Here is a 21,028-nt window from a genome sequence, read left to right as displayed (position 1 = left end):
AACCGAGCAAAGCATACTGGGGCTTGTAGTCTTTGCGCCTTTTTTCCCTAGGTCCTCCGCGCCAATCCGTCAGGTCCCGCCTATTATCTGCTCCCCTGGACATTTAGGCTTCTCTTGGCCCATTTGAAGACCAGGAAGTTGATAACTCGCGAGGCTCGCTACTGAGAGACGGTGGCTCGGATGGGACAGTCGCCAGGGATGGCGGAACGTAAGGATGGAGCGGGTGTCCGGACTGCTCTCTTGGACGCTGAGCAGATTCCTGTGGCTCTCGGGCCTCTCTGAGCGGGGAGCTGCCCGGCAGCCCCGGATCATGGAAGAGAAAGCGCTAGAAGTTTATGGTAATTAATTTTGTCCAGGGCACCATTTGGTGGTGAACGTGGAGGCTGGGGTAACGAGGGCCTCACCTGAGGGTTTGGAGTGTAAACTCGGGTGTTTTGCTGTATCTCCTTGGCAAGAGTAGAAAGCTTTTTGTCCCGAGTCTTAAATCACGCGGGCATGTGGGTCTTCCTTAAGACGTAGGCTCTTGCTAAATCCGGAGCAAGCCGAGTCTGGGTTATTTTCCTTGTGTGCCCCCCATGTTCTAGTGGCCATCTCAAGACTTCTGGGCAGAGGCGTTTAAGATCCTTGATTAGGAAGCAGAACTGGCCTAATTGCCGCACTTGAGCCTCCTTCCTTCTTATCCCTAACCCTGGACACACACTCCTCTTTCCACCATTGAGGATACTGCTGGCCCAAGGTCACACACAGCCAGTCTCTTCTGCAGAGGCAGTAGGCAAGAGGTCCCCACGAGCCTGGCCATGAAATTATAGTTCTTGAACACGCCCACACCTGGAGCGCAAAAGAATACACACACACTGAGTTTTATATGTACATATAACACACACAGTTTTTATGTGTATATTGAACATAGAATATTCTCAATTCAGCCCCTGGAACCATCTTCATTGTACAGATGAGGAAACAGGTTTAGAGAGGTTAAACAACTACCTGGGGGCCACTCTGCCTATAAGGAAGCAGCAAAAACCAAAGCTCTTCTGTTTCCTAACTTGGTGCTCTTTTCACCACTTCACGATTGCTTTATGAGTTGCCTTTTTGCACTTATTAGTATTGTTTTTGAGACTACAAAGACTGAACCTAGTGCTCAGAAATTCCCACTAACCCCAACCCAGGGTAAAAGTCTAACCACAAGAATGCAAATAATGCAGGTAAGAATTATAGAGCAGTAGAAGAAGCCAGGGGTGTTAAAGGCCTTTGGCACTACTCTTGTTTACCTCTTGCTAGGTTAGGACTTAACCCTAGTCAGGTGACCGGTGTGAGTGGAGTGATTTCCCCAAAGCAGTTAGACAGATTCCTGTCCCGTCAGGTATCCATCTCCAGCATCTAGGGACAACAGGGCACTGGGGCTACAACTTTGGAAGAGGGAGATTTCTTGTCCTCAAACTTACCTTGAAGGGGACCTCTATACACAAAAATAGAATTTTAAAAAATTATGTGCTGTACAAGTACCTGTATGAGAGATACAGGCAGAGCGGAAAGAGAGTCAGTAATCTCTGACTAGGGGATCTGGAAGGACTTTAAGGAGAAGGGGTCACTTGAATTGGGCCTTGAAGCATTAGGATCTGGGCCTGTAAAGGGTACATGTGTTACTAAGCAGAGGGAAGAAGCAAGATTATAGAGGTAAGAAAATAACTTGTTTAGGGAATGGCAGGCAGGGCTACAGGATAGGGTTTGTGGTTAAAGGTGGATTGGATACTGAAGGTTTAAATAGAAATGAAAAATTTAGTATCAGTGCAAAACCAGTAGAAGAATTTTAGTCAAGGGAATAATGTGAGGAGAGCAATATTGCTTTCTTTCTAAAGAAATTAATCAGCTGTTCCAGATCACTGGAACAGTAGAGAAGTTGGATAAGGGGTGAGATTTAATTTCAGAGTCATTTAACATATAAACAATATAATACAGCTTGTGCATGTGAGCCTTACAGGGAAAAAGGCCTAGGGTGAGGGGGAACTAACTCCTTTTAAGAAAACTTGTTTCCCTGAGCCCCAAGTTTCACAAGTCTTGCAACGTTTCTTTTTCTGCCTCCATTCTCAAATTCTGTTTCTAATCAAATGATAAGCTCAGGAGTTGCTGGGGAGAAAGTAGAGCTTGACTGATTTGTTTTTCCCAGCAGGATTTCTGATTACAAGAGTGCTGTAAATAGTAGAAGGAAACCTCAGGCCTGAGAACATCAAGCTTGTCCCTGGTGAACTCCTGCTTTTTTCTACCTCACCATTTCTTATTCTCCTTTTCTATCTTCTTCTACAACCTTAGAGTAAGAAGGAAGCCTTTTCCTTTGCAATGCCAACCCCGCCTCCCACATCTTTGATCTCATTCATTCCTGTTTATTTTACCAGCCTCCTTAAAATTCATTGTCCCTTCCTCTATTTGGGTTGTGAAAATATACTCGTTTCCCTTATTCTTGTCACTGTTCTAGCTTTTTTAAAACCCATTGCCCTTTGCCCTTTCCTTCTTCCCTTTCAAAGTCCTAGGATTATGTTTTCAGTTCTTTCTCACGTTCCCTTTTGCAAGCTGGCTTCTACCTTCACCCCTCTACTGAAAGTGCTTTCTTGCAGGTGACCTCCTGACTAATAAATCAGAGACCTGGTTTAGCTCTCATTAACCTGAATTTTTCAGCAGCATTTGATGTTAATAATCATCCCCTCTTTCCTTCTCTACTGCTTTTTGCTTTGCTTCCTTCTGACCCCAAATTAGGTGCTTCCTACAGATCTATCCTTGGGTCTCTTTCCCTTTACATTTGTGGTTCTCCACCCTGGCTGCACATAAGAATAACCTGAGGGATTTTTTTTTAAGTCTCAGTGCCCAAGTCCTCCTGTAAATCCGTTAAATCAGAATCCTGGGGAGGGCTCAGACACCAGATTTTGTTTTGTTTGTTTTTGAAGCATTCCTAGTGATTCCCTTGTTTGGCAAAGGTTAAAAACTATGGTTATACTCACTGTTGTTTGTGAATCCCATGTGTTCAACAGCCACTCTAGCCTTGGTTCTCTTAAACCTTATGCTACAATTCAGTGTTACTGGAATGTTCCATTGGTTTGCCCCTTAAGCACCTCAGAATGATTACATGTGAGATTTAATTCACTTGTCTTAGTTCCCACCCAAATTTCTTCCTTTTTTCTTCTCATTTTATCTTGCTTCTTCCAGGCAGTTAGATTTACAATCTGAGTCATCTTCCTTTTCTCTCTTTCTTTGTCTTCTATGTCCAAACAATTGTCAGAGTCTGTCGATTCTGCCTTTGAAATTACTTCAGTGTCTGTCTTCTCTCTTACTATGGTCATGTCCCTGTTTTAGGCTTGGCTTTTTCATCCAGTATCCCTGGCTCTGCTCTTTAGTGTGAGTCTACCAACTGGTGAATGAGTTACCAGCTGACAGTGTAACACTGTCCCTGTCATCCCCTTGTTCAGAGCCTCTTGAACAGTTATTCTATTGCCTATAGCTGACTTTAAAAGACCCTTGATGGTCTGGCCTAAACTCTTAACTTCTTCACTTAATGCTGAGTTCCTGGCAAACTAAACTTGTTCATTTGGAAATGCTCCAAAATGTTACCCATTTTTAAAGACAATTCAGGTTGCATTTCCATAAATCCTGAAACTAAGTTATTTCTTCCTCTTGAGCTTGTGTAACACTTTCCATTTGCATATTCTCTCTGCAGAATTAGATCCAAGAAACTGGACTTGAGGTACTAATAATCCACGAAAATGATTTTCTCAAAAGGAAATTTCTGTCAGAAATCTGGGGAGTGGCTGTATTATTTGCTCAAACAAAAAGAAGTCAGTGTTTGGATTAAGACCGGCAAAATCAATTGTATTTAGAATATCCATGTTTTAACATAAGACCTTGTTTCTGATGATTCTTTAGATTTGATTCGAACCATCCGGGACCCAGAGAAGCCCAATACTTTAGAAGAACTGGAAGTGGTAACGGAAAGTTGTGTGGAGGTTCAGGAGATTAAAGAAGACGACTATTTGGTTATTATAAGGTTCACGCCAACGGTACCTCATTGCTCTTTGGCGACTCTTATTGGTAAGGTTTTAGATAAAGATATTTATATATTGATACTGAATTATTCTAGCTGATACTGACCCACAGTAACAATTAGCATCATGGATCATACTTTATGGTTTACAGAATATTTTCGGTAGTTCTCACAATCAACGTATGAGTCAATATTAGGTTTATTTTACAGATGAGGAACCTGAGGCTCAGGGAGTTTAAGGGACTTGCTCAGCATCATATAGCCAGGAAATGATGAAGCTGAGGCTCAACCCTAGGTCTCCTGACTTGAAGTGTGTTTTTACTTTAGCAACACCATGCTGCTGCTGCTAAGTCGCTTCAGTCGTGTCCAACTCTGTGCGACCCCAGAGACGGCAGCCCACCAGGCTCCCCCGTCCCTGGGATTCTCCAGGCAAGAACATTGGAGTGGGTTGCCATTTCTTTCTCCAATGCATGAAAGTGAAAAGTGAAAGTGAAGTCGCTCAGTCCAGCGACCCCATGGACTGCAGCCTACCAGGCTCCTCCGCCCTTGGGATTTTCCAGGCCAGAATACTGGAGTGGGTTGCCTCCAGGCTAAAATTCCAGCTCTGTTAGTTCTGTCACTTTGTGGCCTTGGGCAAGTTACATAACCTTTCTGAGCCTATCACCTTACCTGTAAAAATAGTGATAATAAGAGTAACTGGAACCTGGTAGACTACAGTCCAGAGGGTCACAAAGAGTCAGACAAGACTGAAGTGACTTAGTGCATGCGTGCACGCTTGCGCATACACACACTGAGTTGTAGAGGCATAGAAAGCATGAAATAGATGAGAAGTGTTTTTTAGTTCTTCTTAAATATTATCTTTAGTTATATGGTTATATAGGAACATGCTAATCACATTGATGTATTAGTTTTGTAACCATATGGACTACTTCTAGCCTTCCACAATTATAAATAAACTATAATGAAAAACTTTACACATAAATATTTTTATTTATCTCTAATTATTGGTTCAGGATAAATTCCTATAAGTGGAATTATTGGGTCATATGGTCGAAATATTTTTAAGCCTCTGGGTAAATATTAGCAAGTCCTTATTAAAAAGTTCATACTAGGAATTCCCTGGCAGTCCACTAAGTTAGGACTCAGTACTCTCATTGAAGATGACACATTGCAGAGGGTTTGGAACCATTTGCCTCAGATTGGAGTTTGAACCCATGTGCCAGGACTCAAACCCCGCCAGAACCCACGGTCTTCCAACTGAGATCACACTCATGGTTTCAGGACCTAATGAAGCTCAGGTTCTTGATGTCTCACTGCAGAAAGAATTCAGTGAGAGACAAAGTGATAGGTAAGAAGTGGATTTATAGAGAGAAACACACTCAGCAGACAGAGTGTGTGGGCCATTTCAGAAAGCAGGAGCAGCTGTGGTAGAAACACTCCACAGACAAGAGTGTGGGCTGATGCAGAGGGTGAATGTGGCCTCGAAATGCAGTGTGGTTAGTGTTTATTGGCTGGGTAATTTCATAGGCTAATGAGTGGGAGAATTATTCCAACTATTTTGGGGAAAGAGTGGGAATTTCTAGGAGTTAGGCCACTGCCCACTTCTTGGTCATTTATATGTCAGCCTTGGGGCTGTCATGGCGCCTCTGAATGTGTATCTTCAGTATACAGGGTCACGAGTCTAGTCGAAGTTAACTTGACTGCTATCTTGGACCCATTTGATTCTAATTAATAAACTGATTGTGTCCTCGGGCTGTGTCATTCTTTCAAAGGTTGTGCTCTGCCTCTTTCTCTCCTGTTTCAGGTTCTGTCCCTGGTCAGGGAACTAAGATCCCACAATCTGGGCTGTGTAGCCAAAAAAAGAAGAAGAAAAAAAAAATAAAATTCATTCTCTTTGACCTAAGAAGTAAGGAACTAGTTTCCTAGGAGAAGACAGTAGCATGTACAAAACATATAGGGTAAATTTATAATAATAAATCTTGAAAGAAACTATAGTATCTAGTAATAAGAATATGATATAAAAATAATGCAATTTCTTAATTTCTGTTGAAAATGAATATAATCAAGGAATTAAACTATCTGTGTGAGAAGTGTATGAAAAAGCTTGAAAAGTTAAATTTTTATTGTCATTGCAGTTATTTTAAAACAAATGTTTGTGGATAAAGATTGAGAGAGCACATGAAATAAAAATAACTGTAAAGATGTCAAGATTAGTTTATGGTTGATATTTCAGTTCTGTACACTTCTTGAAAAGAGTTTTGTCACTTTTCTGGCCCTTTTGATACGGGTTTCAGTTGAGACCCTTGGCTTTTCAGTGGTTTGCCTAGTAATGTATCATAGTAACTGTGTTCAAGCAGCATGATTGGAAAACTCGATGAAGAGAGTCATCTTTCTGTCTGATGCATTAGAAGGCATTTCCTATGAGCAGGTAATACTGTTGCAAGAAAGACTGGGTCTTGAGAAGATGGTCATATCCCAGGTCACATCTGAGTCCCTGGGACAGCCACCAAGTTTGGGTTCTTAGCTTCTTGCAGGAAAGAATTCAAGAGCGAGCAAGCCATTAATAAAGTGAAAGAAGGCTTATTCAGGGAGGAAACACACTCCATGGGCAGAGTGTGGGCCACCTCCAGAATGCAAGAGAGACACCAAGGGTATAGGGGTAGTCAGTCTTTATAGATGTGGGTAATTTCATAGGCTAATAAATGGGAGGAGTAGTCCAGCTATTTTGGGGCAACCATTGAGGATTTCCATGAATTGGACCACCACCCACTTCTTGACCTTTATGGTTGGCTTCAACTTTATTGAAGCCAGTGGAGCTGTTGGGATGCCTGTGGGTGTGTCATATAGCTTGCTGATGGGTTATGATGAGCGAATACTAAGGCTCAAGGTCTGGTGGAAATCAGTTTGTCCAGCATCTTGTATCTGTTTGGTTCCAATCAGTTTATGCCACGTCCTCAGGCTAAGTCATTCTTTTAAAGGTTGTGCCTTGCCCTCTTCCTGTCTCAGTACTAAGCAGAGAAAAGCACCTGAGTAGGAGTTCCACTCTGACTACTTAGGTTATTACCTACTCAGTTACCCTGCAGTCCATGGGGTCGCAAAGAGTCGGATACGACTGAGCGACTTCACTTTCACTTTTCACTTTTATGCATTGGAAAAGGAAATGGCAACCCACTCCAGTGTTCTTGCCTGGAGAATCCTAGGGACAGGGGAGCCTGGTGGGCTGCCGTCTATGGGGTTGCACAGAGTCGGACATGACTGAAGCGACTTAGCAGCAGCAGCAGTTACCCTGGTATGTAATTCCAAAGACAAGGAAGATGCAAAGAGGGTGAGTGGGTATGATCTTGAGTGGCCTCAGTCTGCAACAGCTTAAAGTGGGGCTTCAGTTCCTGGTCAGGGATTGGAGCCAGTGGAAGCACTGAATTCTAGTCACTGAACCAGTGGTCAGTGACAAGGCCCAAAGCTTTGCAGAGAAGAATTCCCACAAAGACAGGAAGTAGTAAACAAGTAAAGTGTTTATTAGGAAAAAAGAATACAGTATGTGTGGATAGACACACAGGCAGACTCAGAGTCATGCCCTATTGGTAGTTTGAATACTTTTATGGGGCATTTCTTCCAGGTTTCCTTTGACCAGTCATCTTGCTTGCCAGGTTCTGAGTCAATATTTGGTATGTCTCAGCGTCCTCCCTTTTGTGCGTGTGCATCTTTTAGCCGGGATAGATTCTAGCAAAGAGGCCTATGAGTAGTTGCATCACTTACTCTGAGGTGATGCCACTTCTCTTCTGACCTCCAAGGAGCCTTTCTGTCCTGTGTAGTCAGGGAAGTCTCCTTTAAGAATGAAGAATATGTGTCTTTTATCTCTTAACTTCCCTGATAGCTCAGTTGGTAAAGAATCCACCTGCAATGCAGGAGGCCCCAGTTCGATTCCTGGGTTAGGAAGATACCCTGAAGAAGGGATAGGCTACCCACTCCAGTATTCTTGGGCTTCCCTTGTGACTCAGTTGGTAAAGAATTGCCTGCAACATGGGAGATCTGGGTTCAATCCCTGGGTTGGGAAGATCCCCTGGAGAAGGGAAAGGCTACCCACTCCAGTATTCTGGCCTGGAGAATTCCATGGACTATATAGTCCATGGGGTCGAAAAGAGTCATGGACAGGACTGAGTGACTTTCACTTTCTTATCTCTTAACTGGGCAGAGCCCACCCTCCTCCCCTCCATTGTCCTGCTATTTTTGTCTTAGAGTTTCAGAACAAACTCCAGCTGTTTGCCCCCAGGGCCCATCTATCTCCTGCCTCAGGTTAGGGCAGAAAAACCACTTGATAATCTTTTGCAGGAAGGGCATAGGATTTGCAGTCTAGATTTAACTTCTAGCTCCTTCCACTTGTTAGCTATGTGATGTTTAACAACTCACTTATCTTGGTTCCTGACTGTAAAATGAAAATGATAAAATAGTAATAGCTAACATTTATTGGATACTTAATTATGTGTCAACTACTGTTTTAAGCATAAAAATATAGTTACTCCTCATATGTAATAACCTTATATTTAGTGGTACTGTTATAATACTTATGAAAACATAATGAAACTGAAATTCAGAGAGGTTAAGTAACTTGCCTGGTTTCACATAGCTAGTGTGCAGTGGAGCCAGTTTTGAACCCAGAGTATCTGTCTCAGTATTCTATACTGCCTATCTTGAGAATACTGATATTCAAAAAAGTGCTTTGTGAATTGTAAAACAGTTATTGTTTATGGGTAAAATACTTACCTGAAACCATTCAGATTGGACTTCACCGAGACTCCAGCCCAGCCAAAATCCTGCCTGGGACTCAAGGCACATGGCCAGGACTCTAACCTAACTAAAACCCAGTTTGGGACTAGAACCCAAGTGGCCAGGACTTGAACCCAGCCCCAATCCACGGTCTTCCAATTGAGATCATACCTGGTTTCAGTACCTAATGAAATGCAGGTTCTTGATATCTCATCACAGAAAGAATTCAGTAAGAGACAAAGTGATAGGTAAGAAATGGATTTATTTAGAGAGAAACATATCCCACAAATAGTGTGGGCCGTCTCAGAAGGCAAGCGTGGCCTTGGGAGAAGCATGTGCCGCAGACAAGAATGTGTGCTGTTGTGGAGGGTGAGTGCGGCCTTGAATCTGGTGTGGTTAGCTTTTATAGACAGAGTAAGATTGCTGGGAGAAATATCAATAACCTCAGATATGCAGATGACACCAGCCTAATGGCAGAAAGCGAAGAGGCACTAAAGAGCCTCTTGATGAAGGTGAAAGAGGAGAGTGAAAAACCTGCCTTAAAATTCAACATTCAAAAAACTAAGATCATGGCATCCAGTCCCATCACTTCATGGCAAATAGAAGAGGAAAATATGGAAACAGAGAAAGACTTTATTTCTTTGGGCTCCAAAATCACTGTGGATGGTGATTGTAGCCATGAAATTAAAAGACACTTGCTCCTTGGAAGAAAAGCTTTGACAAACCTAGACAGCATATTAAAAAGCAGAGATATCACTTTGCCAACAAAAGTCCGTATAGTCAAAGCTATAGTTTTTCCAGTAGTCATGTATGGATGTGAGAGTTGGACCATAAGGAAGGCTGAGCACCGAAGAATTGATGCTTTCGAACTGTGGTACTGGAGAAGTTGGGGGTCTCTTGGACAGCAAGATCAAACCAGTCAACCCTAAAGGAAATCAACCCTGAATATTCATTAGAAGGCCTGATGCTGATGCTAAAGCTGAAGCCCCAGTACTTTGGCCATGTGATACAAAGAGTTGACTCACTGGAAAAGACCCTCATGCTGGGAAAGATTGAGGGCAGAAGGGAGCAACAGAGGATGAGATGGTTGGATAGCATCACTAACTCATTGGACATGAATTTGAGCAAACTCAGGGAGATAGTGAAGGACAGTGAAGCCTGCATGTGACAGTCCATGGGGTCCCAAAGAGTCAGACAAGACTTAGCAACTGAACAACAACAGCAGCAAAAGCTTAAGTTGTGTCCTTGGGCTGTATCATTCTTTCAAGGTTGTGCCCTGCCACCTTCCCTCCTGTTTCAGTTACTAGAACATCTGAGGATGCTCAAGTAACAGACAGTGTAGGAGCAGAGTGAGGCGAACCCTCTAGACAAACTTTAAGGCAGATAGATACTCTAAAGGGAGATCCTTCTTAAGGAAATTATACCTTTTCTTTAGAGTTCCCTAATATCTATTGTGGAATTAGTATGTTGTAGACTCTAAGGTAGACCCAGGTTCATTGTAGCTCATCTAATCTTTTTTCCTTGCCTGGAATTTTTTAAATGATTCTGTTAGAAAACCTGATGGTACTTTGTTTGATTTATCTTCTCTATCTAGGGGTTTATGTGCATGCATACTAAGTCACTTCAGTTGTTTCCAACTCTTTGCGACCCTATGGACTGTAGCCCTCCTGGCTCCTCTGTCCATGGGATGCTCCAGGCAAGAATACTGTAGTGGGTTGCCATGCCCTCCTCCAGTGGATCTTCCCGACCTAGGGATCAAACCCCAGTCTCTTACGTCTTCTGCATTGGCAGGTGCGTTCTTTACCACTAGTGCCACCAGGGAAACCCATCTAGGGATGTAGATTTAGTTAAAATTGTATTCCTTATTTTGTGGTGGGGAAGAAGTGAAACATTGGCACTGAGGCTCTGTTGCAAGGTGATTTTTAATTTCTTTTAGAAGACTCAACTAGAAAAAAAAATTATTGAAATATGACTTGGTATTGGGGCAATAAACTGAACTTCAGAGGATCTTGTTTGGAGCAAACAACTGTATTTTATCTTGCAGGCATAGAGGATTCCAAAATTGAGAGTGCTTTAAAAAGTGGCTCTTGAGAAACCTATATGCAGGTCAGGAAGCAACAGTTAGAACTGGACATGGAACAACAGACTGGTTCCAAATAGGAAAAGGAGTACGTCAAGGCTGTATATTGTCACCCTGCTTATTTAAGTTATATGCAGGGTACATCATGAGAAACACTGGGCTGGAAAAAACGCAAGCTGGAATCAAGATTGCCGAGAGAAATACCAATAACCTCATATGCAGATGACACCACCCTTATGGCAGAAAGTGAAGAGGAATTAAAAAGCCTCTTGATGAAAGTGAAAGAGGAGAGTGAAAAAGTTGGCTTAAAGCTCAACATTCAGAAAACGAAGATCATGGCATCTGGTCCCATCACTTCATGGCAAATAGATGGGGAAACAGTGTCAGACTTTATTTTTTGGGGCTCTAAAATCACTGCAGATGGTGATTGCAGCCATGAAATCAAAAGATGCTTATTCCTTGGAAGGAAAGTTACGACCAACCTAGATAGCATATTGAAAAGCAGAGACGTTACTTTGCCAACAAAGGTCCATCTAGTCAAGGCTATGGTTTTTCCAGTGGTCCTGTATGGATGTGAGAGTTGGTCTGTGAAGAAAGCTGAGCGCCAAAGAATTGATGCTTTTGAACTGTGGTGTTGGAGAAGTCCCTTGGACTGCAAGGAGATCCCACCAGTCTATTCTGAAGGAGATCAGCCCTGGGATTTCTTTGGAGGGAAAGATGCTGACGCTGAAACTCCAATACTTTGGCCACCTGATGCGAAGAGTTGACTCATTGGAAAAGACTCTGATGCTGGGAGGGATTGGGGGCAGGAGGAGAAGGGGACGACAGAGGAGGAGATGGCTGGATGGCATCACTGGCTCGATGGACGTGAGTCTGAGTGAACTCCGGGAGTTGGTGATGGACAGGGAGGCCTGGCGTGCTGCGATTCATAGGGTCGCAAGAGTCGGACACGACTGAGCGACTGAACTGAACTGAACTGAACTTAGTTTTAAGTTTTTGCGTGGCCTGACCTGTTGTAAGCATTCCCAAGTTTAATGAATCAGTTATCTTTGATGGAAGGCGAATTGATGTAGCAGAAAGGACCTGGGGTTTTGCAGTGGTTTGGGTTCTAATCCCAGCTCTGTCACTATACTAGCTCTTTGATCTTCGGCAAGTTACATTGTGACCTTGGTTTCATAATTTGTAGAATGGGGTTGATAATACCTGACTTGGTGGATTATCATGAGGAATTTTTAAGGTTGTGCTTATATGTTAAAGATGCTAGCTAAAGGTGCCAGCCTCAAAGGAGGCCTACACTGGATTGAGTCTAAGCTGTTTTCAGCTACTGTTTTGTATGGAGATGCCTACACATAGCTGTATCCTTTTTCAAAAACCAATAAGAGAGATAATTGATGCATTTTTTTTGCCCCCCCTCCACAGGGCTGTGCTTAAGAGTAAAACTTCAGCGGTGTTTACCGTTTAAACATAAGGTAAGGAATGGTATTTTTTATTGTTGTTTTATAATAGCATTGTTGAGATTTGATGCACATATCATACAACCACCTATTTAAAGTGTAGAATTTAATGGTTTTTGGTATATTCACAGAATTGTGCAGCCATCGCTACTGTACTTTAGAACATTTTCATTATCCCAGTGAAAACCCCATATCAGTTAGCACTCACTACCCATTTTTCCTAAACCTTCTCCCATCCCTGGAAGTGGAATGTTAGTCCCTCAGTCGTGTCTGATTCTTTGTGACCGCATGGACTGTAGCTCACTAGGCTCCTCTGTCCATAGAATTCTCTAGGCAGGAATACTGGAGTGGATTGCCATTCCCTTCTCCAGGGGATCTTTCCGACCCAGGTTTTGAACTCGGGTCTCTGCATTGCAGGCAGATTCTTTACCATCTGAGCTACCTGGGAAGCCTGTCCCTCAGTTCAGTTCAGTTCAGTCGCTCAGTCGTGTCCGACTCTTTGCAACCCCATGAATCGCCACCACTAATGTACTTTTGTCTGTATAGATCTGACTATTCTGGATGTTTCATTTAAATGGAATCATACAATATGTGAGCATCAGGATCTTTTCCAGTGAGTCAGTTCTTTGCATCAGGTGACCAAAGTATCGAAGCTTCAGCTTCAGCATCAGTCCTTCCAATGAATATTCAGGACTGATTTCCTTTAGGATTGACTGGTTGGATCTCCTTTCAGTCCAAGGGACTCTCAAGAGTCTTCTCCAGCACCATAGTTCAAAAGCATCAATTCTTCGGCACTCAGCTTTCTTTATGGTCCAACTTTCACATCCGTACGTGACTACTGGAAAGACCATAGCTTTGACTAGACAGACCTTTGTCAGTAAAGTAATGTCTCTGCTTTTTAATATGTTGTCTAGGTTTGTCATAACTTTTTTTCCAAGGAGCAGATGTCTTTTAAGTTCGTGGCTGCGGTCACCATCTACAGTGATTTTGGAGCCCAAGAAAATAAAATCTGTGACTGTTTCCATTGTTTCCCCATCTATTTGCCATGGAGTGATGGGACTGGATGCCATGATCTTAGTTTATTTAATGTTGAATTTTAAGGCAGGTGTTTCGCTCTCCTCTTTCACTTTCATCAAGAGGCTCTTTAGTGCCTCTTCGCTTTCTGCCATTAGGCTGGTGTCATCTGCCTATCTGAGGTTATTGATATTTTTCCCGGCAACTTGGTTCCAGCTTGTACTTCATCCAGCCCGGCATTTCACAAATTTCCCTAAATTACCAAAGTAAATGAGTATGTGGGGTCTCCCAGGTAGCTCAGTGGTAAAGAATCCACCTGCCAGTGCAGGAGATGTGGGTTTGATCCCTGGCTCAGGAAGAACTCCTGGAGAAGGAAATGGCAACCCCCTCCAGTGTTCTTGCCTGGGAAGTCCCTTGGACAGAGGAGCCTGGTGGGCTATGAGTCTATAGTCTATGGCATCATAAAAGTCAAACATGACTTAGTGACTAAACAACAACACCAACAAATGAATATAGATTGGTTTTATATCACCTCCTTTGTTGTTCACAGTAAGAGTTACTCTTAATGAGATTGACAGAATTTATATGGTGTTTTATATTTTAAAGAAAACTGAACAAGATGGTCTCTAAGGTCTCTTATAGCCATAATAGGTTATGATTTTTCCCCATCATGAAAAACATTTATCTCAGTAGTGAATAAGTATATGAGAATTAGATCATGTGCTCCAATGTTCCCTGAAGAATAGACATGCCAGCTTCAAGGTAACTAAATCATGCTATCTTTATCATATAGCATGATTTAGTTACCACAAGATTTGCAATAATTTTGTGGGTTTGTCTCAAAAACTCTGGTTCTTGGAGATTAGCTCATTTGAGCAAGTGAGTGCAGCAGGACCCAGAGGGATAGCTTAACCAGTGGTGTACTTGAAAATAAATTTATCAAGATAATAGTAGATGAGGAAATGACGATACTGAAAACTATATATCGTGACCCTGTTTTTATAAAATACACAATAAAAATAAACTTCCAGTCTTGGTGGGTGTGTGTGTTGTGAAAAATTACGTGGGTATAGAGAAAAATATGGAAGAAAGTACACTAGATTATTGTGACTTTCTTTTGGGATGGGGCAGGGAGTAAGTTTAGATACCAATTTGGGAAGAAAAGGCAGAGTACAGGGGAGAGATATTCTGGAGCAAAACATGTATGAGATCTCATCTGTGTAAAATTGTAGATTTGTGTTTATAAAAAAATAATGGGAATACCTCCTGTGGACTTTCCCCATGTGACCAAAAAAAAAAATCCTTGTAACTTCAGCCTTCATTTAGTGAAGAGTGTGAAGATGTGTCCCAAGTCTTTGATGTTGGAAACAGGATTGGGCTTTCATCCCTAGGCTCTGGAGTTTGTATATTCCACCTCACTCATCTAAATGTTTCGCTTTCAATGTATTTTTTTCCTAGTTGGAAATCTACATTTCTGAAGGAACCCACTCAACAGAGGAAGATAGTAAGTGAATTTTGAACCATTATTAGAAAACAACTTTATATAGTACTTTATCTTGGATATTAGGTTCTTCTGCCAGCCAAATGTCATTTGCAAAAGAGTACAAAACCAGCTACTAGCTTTTCCTTGAGACGAAAGTAATTTTTTCAGTGGAACTCTGGGTGAACTAGAATTAAGTCCTGTGGATATTGACTGGTTTAGTCCAGGGGCCACACATCTGTAAAGAATATGCAGCTCTGGAAACCTTGACTTACAGACTCTAAGGAGAGCTTGACTCTTTTCTTTGGTGGCAGGATGCTGCTGCTGCTGCTGCTAAGTCGCTTCAGTCATGTCCGACTCTGTGCGACCCCATAGACGGCAGCCCGCCAGGCTCCCCCGTCCCTGGGATTCTCCAGACAAGAATACTGGAGTAGGTTGCCATTTCCTTCTCCAATGCATGAAAGTGAAAGTGAAGTCGCTCAGTCGTGTCCTACTCTTAGCGACCCCATGGACTGCAGCCCACCAGGCTCCTCCATCCATGGGATTTTCCAGGCAAGAGTACTGGAGTGGGGTGCCATTGCCTTCTCCGTGGCGGCAGGATAGAGAGCTGTATATTTGAAACTGAAATCAAAGGTCCAGAAAACAAAGCATTAGGGAATCTCGGGGTAGGGGTTGTCTTTGTGAGTTTGGATTAATGTATTATGTTGATATATTTTTTTTTGGCCATATTCTGTGTCATGTGGGATCTTAGTTCCATGACCAGGGGTCGAATTGCAGTGTCCCCTGCAGTGGAAGCATGGAGTCTTCCTGGGTTAATGTATTAAAGTGGGAGTAAAAAACCTTTTTTTTTTTTTTGAGAACCTTTTTTATGTACAGACTCTCTGGCCTACAGAGAGAAACAAAGTGGCAACCACTTAAAAACAGCAGAGATGGAATTCAGGAAAAGCAAAACTGGAAATACAGGAAATTTTTTTTTCTCTTTAAGTCTTCCTTTCAAAACTTACAAATATTTAGCCAAAACCTGCATCAAGTTTTCAAGGAGTTGAATTCTGTTTTAACAAACTAATAAAAATATTATCTGTTGCTATATATTGACAGAGTTATGCTGACTTGTGTGTGTGTGTTTTGCAGTCAACAAGCAGATAAATGACAAAGAGCGAGTGGCGGCTGCCATGGAGAACCCCAACTTACGGGAAATCGTGGAACAGTGTGTCCTGGAACCTGACTAATAGCTGTTTTAGAGCCACTGAAGTATAATCGTTTGGTATATTTGTTTAAAGTCTTTGTAAAATGTAAAAGATTCATGTTTAATACATAGGTGATTTGTACCTCAGAGCATTTTTTTAAATGATGATTTCCAAGCAAGATTTAATTATCAGGTAGTACTTAGTTTGTTCAATGTCTAACATTCTCAGGATTTGTAACCCTTAAATGATGAGACAAAAATATTTTCTAGTTATTGTGTGTAAGATGAGTTGCTATTTTTCTGATGCCCATTCTGATGCTTTTCTTTTCAAATATTTACTGTGCCCAAGTGTATTCATTTTAAACCATTACTCTGTAAAATAAATAAAACAGGGATGATTCTTGTACACACATTAGAATGTTTTTATTTAATTGTAAATTTCAGTGTAAACACTCAAAGATACTTCCAAACCTTTATTTTCTGATTATTATGTAGAATCAGAGATAGGAGAGCTAAGGCTTCCCTGGTGGTCTAGTGGTAAAGAATTCCCCTGCCAACACAAGGGACACAGGTTCGATCCCTGAGATTTCACATGCCATGGAGCAACTAAGCTAGTGTTCTGCAACTACTGAAGCCCGCACGCCTAGAGCCAGTGCTCCATAACATGCGAAGCCAGGGCAGTGAGAAGCCTGCACACTGCAATGAAGAGTGGCCCCCGCTCGCGGCAACTAGAGAAAGCCCATGTGCAGCGACAAAGACCCAGCACAGCCATAAATGAATGAATGAATCAATCAGTATTTTAAAAATCTATTTAAAAAAAGAACTAAAAAGAGCCCTTAAGATCAGGCCTGGGCCCTGCTTTTCTTCAAGAAGAATCCTGGATCCATTTATAAATAAGGAACAAATGGGAAGAGGGCCAGAACTGCTCGAGGTTTCAAGCCTGAAGCAAGCTCAAGTTAGCAAAGAGTTGATGCCAAGTTTGTATTTTTTTTTTAAAGACTTGATTTTTTTGATGTGGACATGTTTAAAGTCTTTATTGAATTTGTTGCAGTATTGCTTCTGTTTTGTTTTGGCTTTTCAGTTACAAAGCATGTGGGATCTTAGCTCGCTGACCAGTGATCGAACCTGCACCGCCTGTATTGGAAGCTGCTGCTGCTGCTGCTGCTAAGTCGCTTCAGTCGTGTCCGACTCTGTGCGACCCCATGGACTGCAGCCTACCAGGCTCCTCTGTCCATGGGATTTTCCAGGCCAGAGTACTGGAGTGGGTTACCACTGCCTTCTCAGTGTATTGGAAGACAAAGTCTTAATCCATGGACCACCAGGGAAGTCCCAAGTTTGTAGTTTTGACTATTAGATGTGACTAGATACTGCCATGAGATTGTATGTTTAAAAGTGATAGGACGGCATACTCAGATGGAAATAATGTGTCTGTCCAAGTCTTCACCATGGGCAGAGAAGGATCATGCCTTCTCAACAAAGTTTCAAAGGATTGTTGTTGTTTAGTCTCCAAGTTGTGTCGAACTCTTTTGCAACCCCATGGACTGTAGCTCACCAGGCTGCTCTGTCCATGGGATTTTCCAGGCAAGCATATTGGAGTGGGCTGCCACTTCCTCCTCCAGAAGATCTTCCCGACCCAGGGATTGAACCCTTGTCTCCTGCATCAATGGGCAGAATCTTTACCACTGAGCCTCCAAGGAAGCCTTCAAAGGATTAATGGGGGTGGGGGACAAAAATAAAACCAGTTTTGACACAACATCCTTTACAGAAATCCTGTTGCAACAATCTTGGCTTCTGCCGAGGCTCTGCACTGTGGGACGGTCACAGCAGAGCTTCATTCCCATGATCTTGAGATGATTGAAAGTTGCTGCTGTAAGAGAAACCACTGACATTGCGGCATCAGTGCACCAGATTTGTGGAAATTTCACTGTCAATTCTTATCTTTTGCTGTGAAGGTTCTCACTGGCTCCTCTCTTTCTTCCAGATCTTTAAAAATCTGTCACCCAGCATACATAAGTATTAGTAATATTGCTGATTTTTAGTCATTATTGTAATCACTTTTTTCTAAATTACAAAGCCAAAGACTTCCCTGTTGGTCCAGTGATTAAGACTCTGCACCTCCACTGCAAGGGGTGCAGGTTCAATTCCTGGTCAGGGAACTAGCTCCCACATGCCTCAGGGTACGGTCAAATAAATAAATCACAAATCCACCAGGAAAGGTCCTTAGGACCAACACTAAGTTTCCAGTTTCATGGACTTCTGGGATCCAGGGCAAGAGCTAATAGTACCTAGTGTACACCCTGTCTCATATTCTCCCACCAGCTGCATACATGTGCACACAAACATGCTTCTTGACCAGCTGTCAGCTTCTGAAAGAAGTGACAGGCATCTGGGTGGGCTCTGGGGCTCATGGACCAGAGTCAAATACATGTTGATCCCCAAGTACTGACCAAGTACTTGATGGTCTGGGAAACCCAGGAAGCCTTAGCTAGGGCTCCCAGAGTAGGGCTCTTTCCGTCTTCTAATGAGACCCTGATACATAAAACTCTCACTGTCAGTTTCAGGTGGCTGGGGTTGATTGAAATCGGAGGTCCCTAGTGTATGCTCTCACCAGTTCATGCGCTTACTCACAGGTGCTCTCCACAGATATTTAGTGAGCACTTTTTATGTTTCAGGCACTGTCCTGAGTGCTAAGGATTCAGAGGTGGATCAGCCACTGTCTGTCCTCCTAGAGTTCGTACTATTGACTTCTGCCTTTGACCCCTCTCCTTTGCAGGCAGTGAGTGAGGCAAGCTGTCTTGTTAGTGTGTGACCTTGTCCTAGCTAGGTAGGTGTGGAGGCTGGTCAACCAGAACCAAAGACAAGATCATTCCCCTAAGGAACTGCCTGACAAGGAAACCACTGATGGTAAAGCCAGAAGTGAGTCTCTGCTGCAGGCACCCCCATCCTGCTGTCCTGCTGCTCTTCAAAGTTAGCTGTAACTCTCTGCCACTGCCAGATGTGATCTTTTTTATCTGTGCTATTTTGTGTGACTCACTCCAACTACAGTGTCCGAGATGGGGTCTCTAGTGGTCCCAAGTCCCATGTCCAAACCCTGGCTGCCAGGGAGGTAAGAGAATGGAGCATATGACCTGTATGAGGAGTCTGGCTATCTCCAGCAAGACTCACATGGTAGGAATTGCCCAAATACATCAAGAAGATTAATTTAGTCCAATAACATGTCCACTTCAGTTCAGTTCAGTCACTCAGTTGTGTCTGACTCTTTGCAACCCCATGAACCGCAGCACACCAGGCCTCCCTATCCATCACCAACTGCTGGAGTCTACCCAAACCCGTGTCCATTCAGTCGGTAATGCCATCCAACCATCTCATCCTCTGTTGTCCCCTTCTCCTTCTGCCCTCAATCCTTCCCAGCACCAGGGCCTTTGCAAATGAGTCGGCTCTTTGCATCAGGTGGCCAAAGTATTGAAGTTTCAGCTTCAACATCAGTTCTTCCAATGAACAATCAGGGCTGATCTCCTGTTGGATCTCCTTGCAGTCCAAGGGACTCTCAAGAGTCTTCTCCAGCACCACAGTTCAAAAGCATCAATTCTTCGGCACTCAGCTTTCTTCACAGTCCAACTCTCACATCCATACAGGACTACTGGAAAAACCATAACCTTGACTAGACAGACCTTTGTTGACAAAGCAATGTCTCGCTTTTTAATACGCTGTCTAGGTTGGTCATAACTTTCCTTCCAAGGAGTAAGTGTCTTTTAATTTCATGGCTGCAATCACCATTTGCAGTTATTTTGGAGCCCCCCAAAATAAAGTCAGCCATTGTTTCCACTGTTTCCCCATCTATTTCCCATGAAGTGATGGGACCAGATGTCATGATCTTCATTTTCTGAATGTTGAGCTTTAAGCCAACTTTTTCACTCTCCTCTTTCACTTTCATCAAGAGGCTCTTTAGTTCTTCTTCACTTTCTGCCATAAGGGTGGTGTCATCTGCATATCTGAGGTTATTGATATTTCTCCCGGTAATCTTGTGCTTCAGCCCAGCATTTCTCATGATGTACTCTGCATAGAAGTTAAATAAGCAGGGTGACAATATACAGCCTTGACGTACTCCTTTTCCTATTTGGAACCAGTCTCTTGTTCCATGTCCAGTTCTAACTGTTGAGGCAGGTCAGGTGGTCTGGTATTCCCATCTCCTTCAGAATTTTCCACAGTTTATTGTGATCCACACAGTCAAAGGCTTTGGCATAGTCAATAAAGCAGAAATAGATGTTTTTCTGGAACTCTCTTGCTTTTTCGATGATCCAGCAGATGTTGGCAATTTGATCTCTGGTTCCTCTGCCTTTTCTAAAACCAGCTTGAACATCTGGAAGTTCATGTTTCACGTATTGCTGAAGCCTGGCTTGGAGAATTTTGAGCATTACTTTACTAGCATGTGAGATTACTTTACTAGCAATTCTGTGGTAGTTTGAGCATTCTTTGGCATTGCCTCTCTTTGGGATTGGAATGAAAACACCTTTTCCAGTCCTGTGGCCCCTGCTGAGTTTTCCAAATTTGCTGGCATATTGGGTGTAGCACTTTGACAGCATCATCTTTCAGGATTTGAAATAGCTCAACTGGAATTCCATCACCTCCACTAGCTTTGTTCGTAGTGATGCTTTCTTTTTTTTTTTTTTTTAATTTATTTATTTATTTTTAATTTTTACTTTACAATTCTGTATTGGTTTTGGCATAGATTGACATGAATCCACCACAGGTGTACATGCGTTCCCAAACATGAGCCCCCCTCGTAGTGATGCTTTCTAAGGCCCACTTGACTTCACATTCCAGGATGTCTGGCTCTTGGTGAGTGATCACACAATTGTGATTATCTTGGTCGTGAAGATCTTTTTTGTACAGTTCTTCTGTGTATTATTGCCACCTCTTCTTAATATCTTCTGCTTCTGTTAGGTTCATACCATTTCTGTCCTTTATTGAGCCCATCTTTGCATGAAATATTCCCTTGGTAGCTCTAATTTTCTTGAAG

General features: G+C 42.6%; 1 protein-coding gene across 3 annotated transcripts; it reads left to right on the top strand.

Moving 5' to 3' along the window:
• CIAO2A (cytosolic iron-sulfur assembly component 2A) lies at positions 1-16,423 on the top strand. 3 transcript variants are annotated; one of them, XM_040226735.1, is made up of 5 exons: positions 1-338; positions 3,913-4,077; positions 12,294-12,343; positions 14,801-14,846; positions 15,954-16,423. In XM_040226735.1, exons 1-5 carry the CDS (start codon positions 215-217, stop codon positions 16,049-16,051), a joined length of 483 nt encoding a protein of 160 aa, XP_040082669.1. In that variant the 5' UTR covers positions 1-214; the 3' UTR covers positions 16,052-16,423. The 3 variants fall into 3 exon arrangements, with proteins under 3 accessions (XP_040082669.1, XP_040082670.1, XP_040082671.1); XM_040226737.1 differs by lacking the exon at positions 12,294-12,343 and having other exon boundaries at positions 25-338; XM_040226736.1 differs by lacking the exons at positions 12,294-12,343; positions 14,801-14,846 and having other exon boundaries at positions 18-338.
• Positions 16,424-21,028: the final 4,605 nt, after the last annotated feature.

Source organism: Oryx dammah, unplaced genomic scaffold (genome assembly GCF_014754425.2).
Source record: "Oryx dammah isolate SB20612 unplaced genomic scaffold, SCBI_Odam_1.1 HiC_scaffold_26, whole genome shotgun sequence".
Lineage (NCBI taxonomy): Eukaryota > Metazoa > Chordata > Mammalia > Artiodactyla > Bovidae > Oryx > Oryx dammah.
This window is presented reverse-complemented; position numbering and strand designations above follow the sequence as displayed.

Coding starts and splice junctions, on each gene's coding strand:
- CIAO2A (XM_040226735.1), top strand. CDS start 215: ATGGAGCGGGTGTCCGGACTGCTCTCTTGGACGCTGAGCAGATTCCTG. Junction 339..3,912: donor GAAAGCGCTAGAAGTTTATG/GTAATTAATTTT, acceptor ATGATTCTTTAG/ATTTGATTCGAACCATCCGG. Junction 4,078..12,293: donor CTCTTTGGCGACTCTTATTG/GTAAGGTTTTAG, acceptor CCCCCTCCACAG/GGCTGTGCTTAAGAGTAAAA.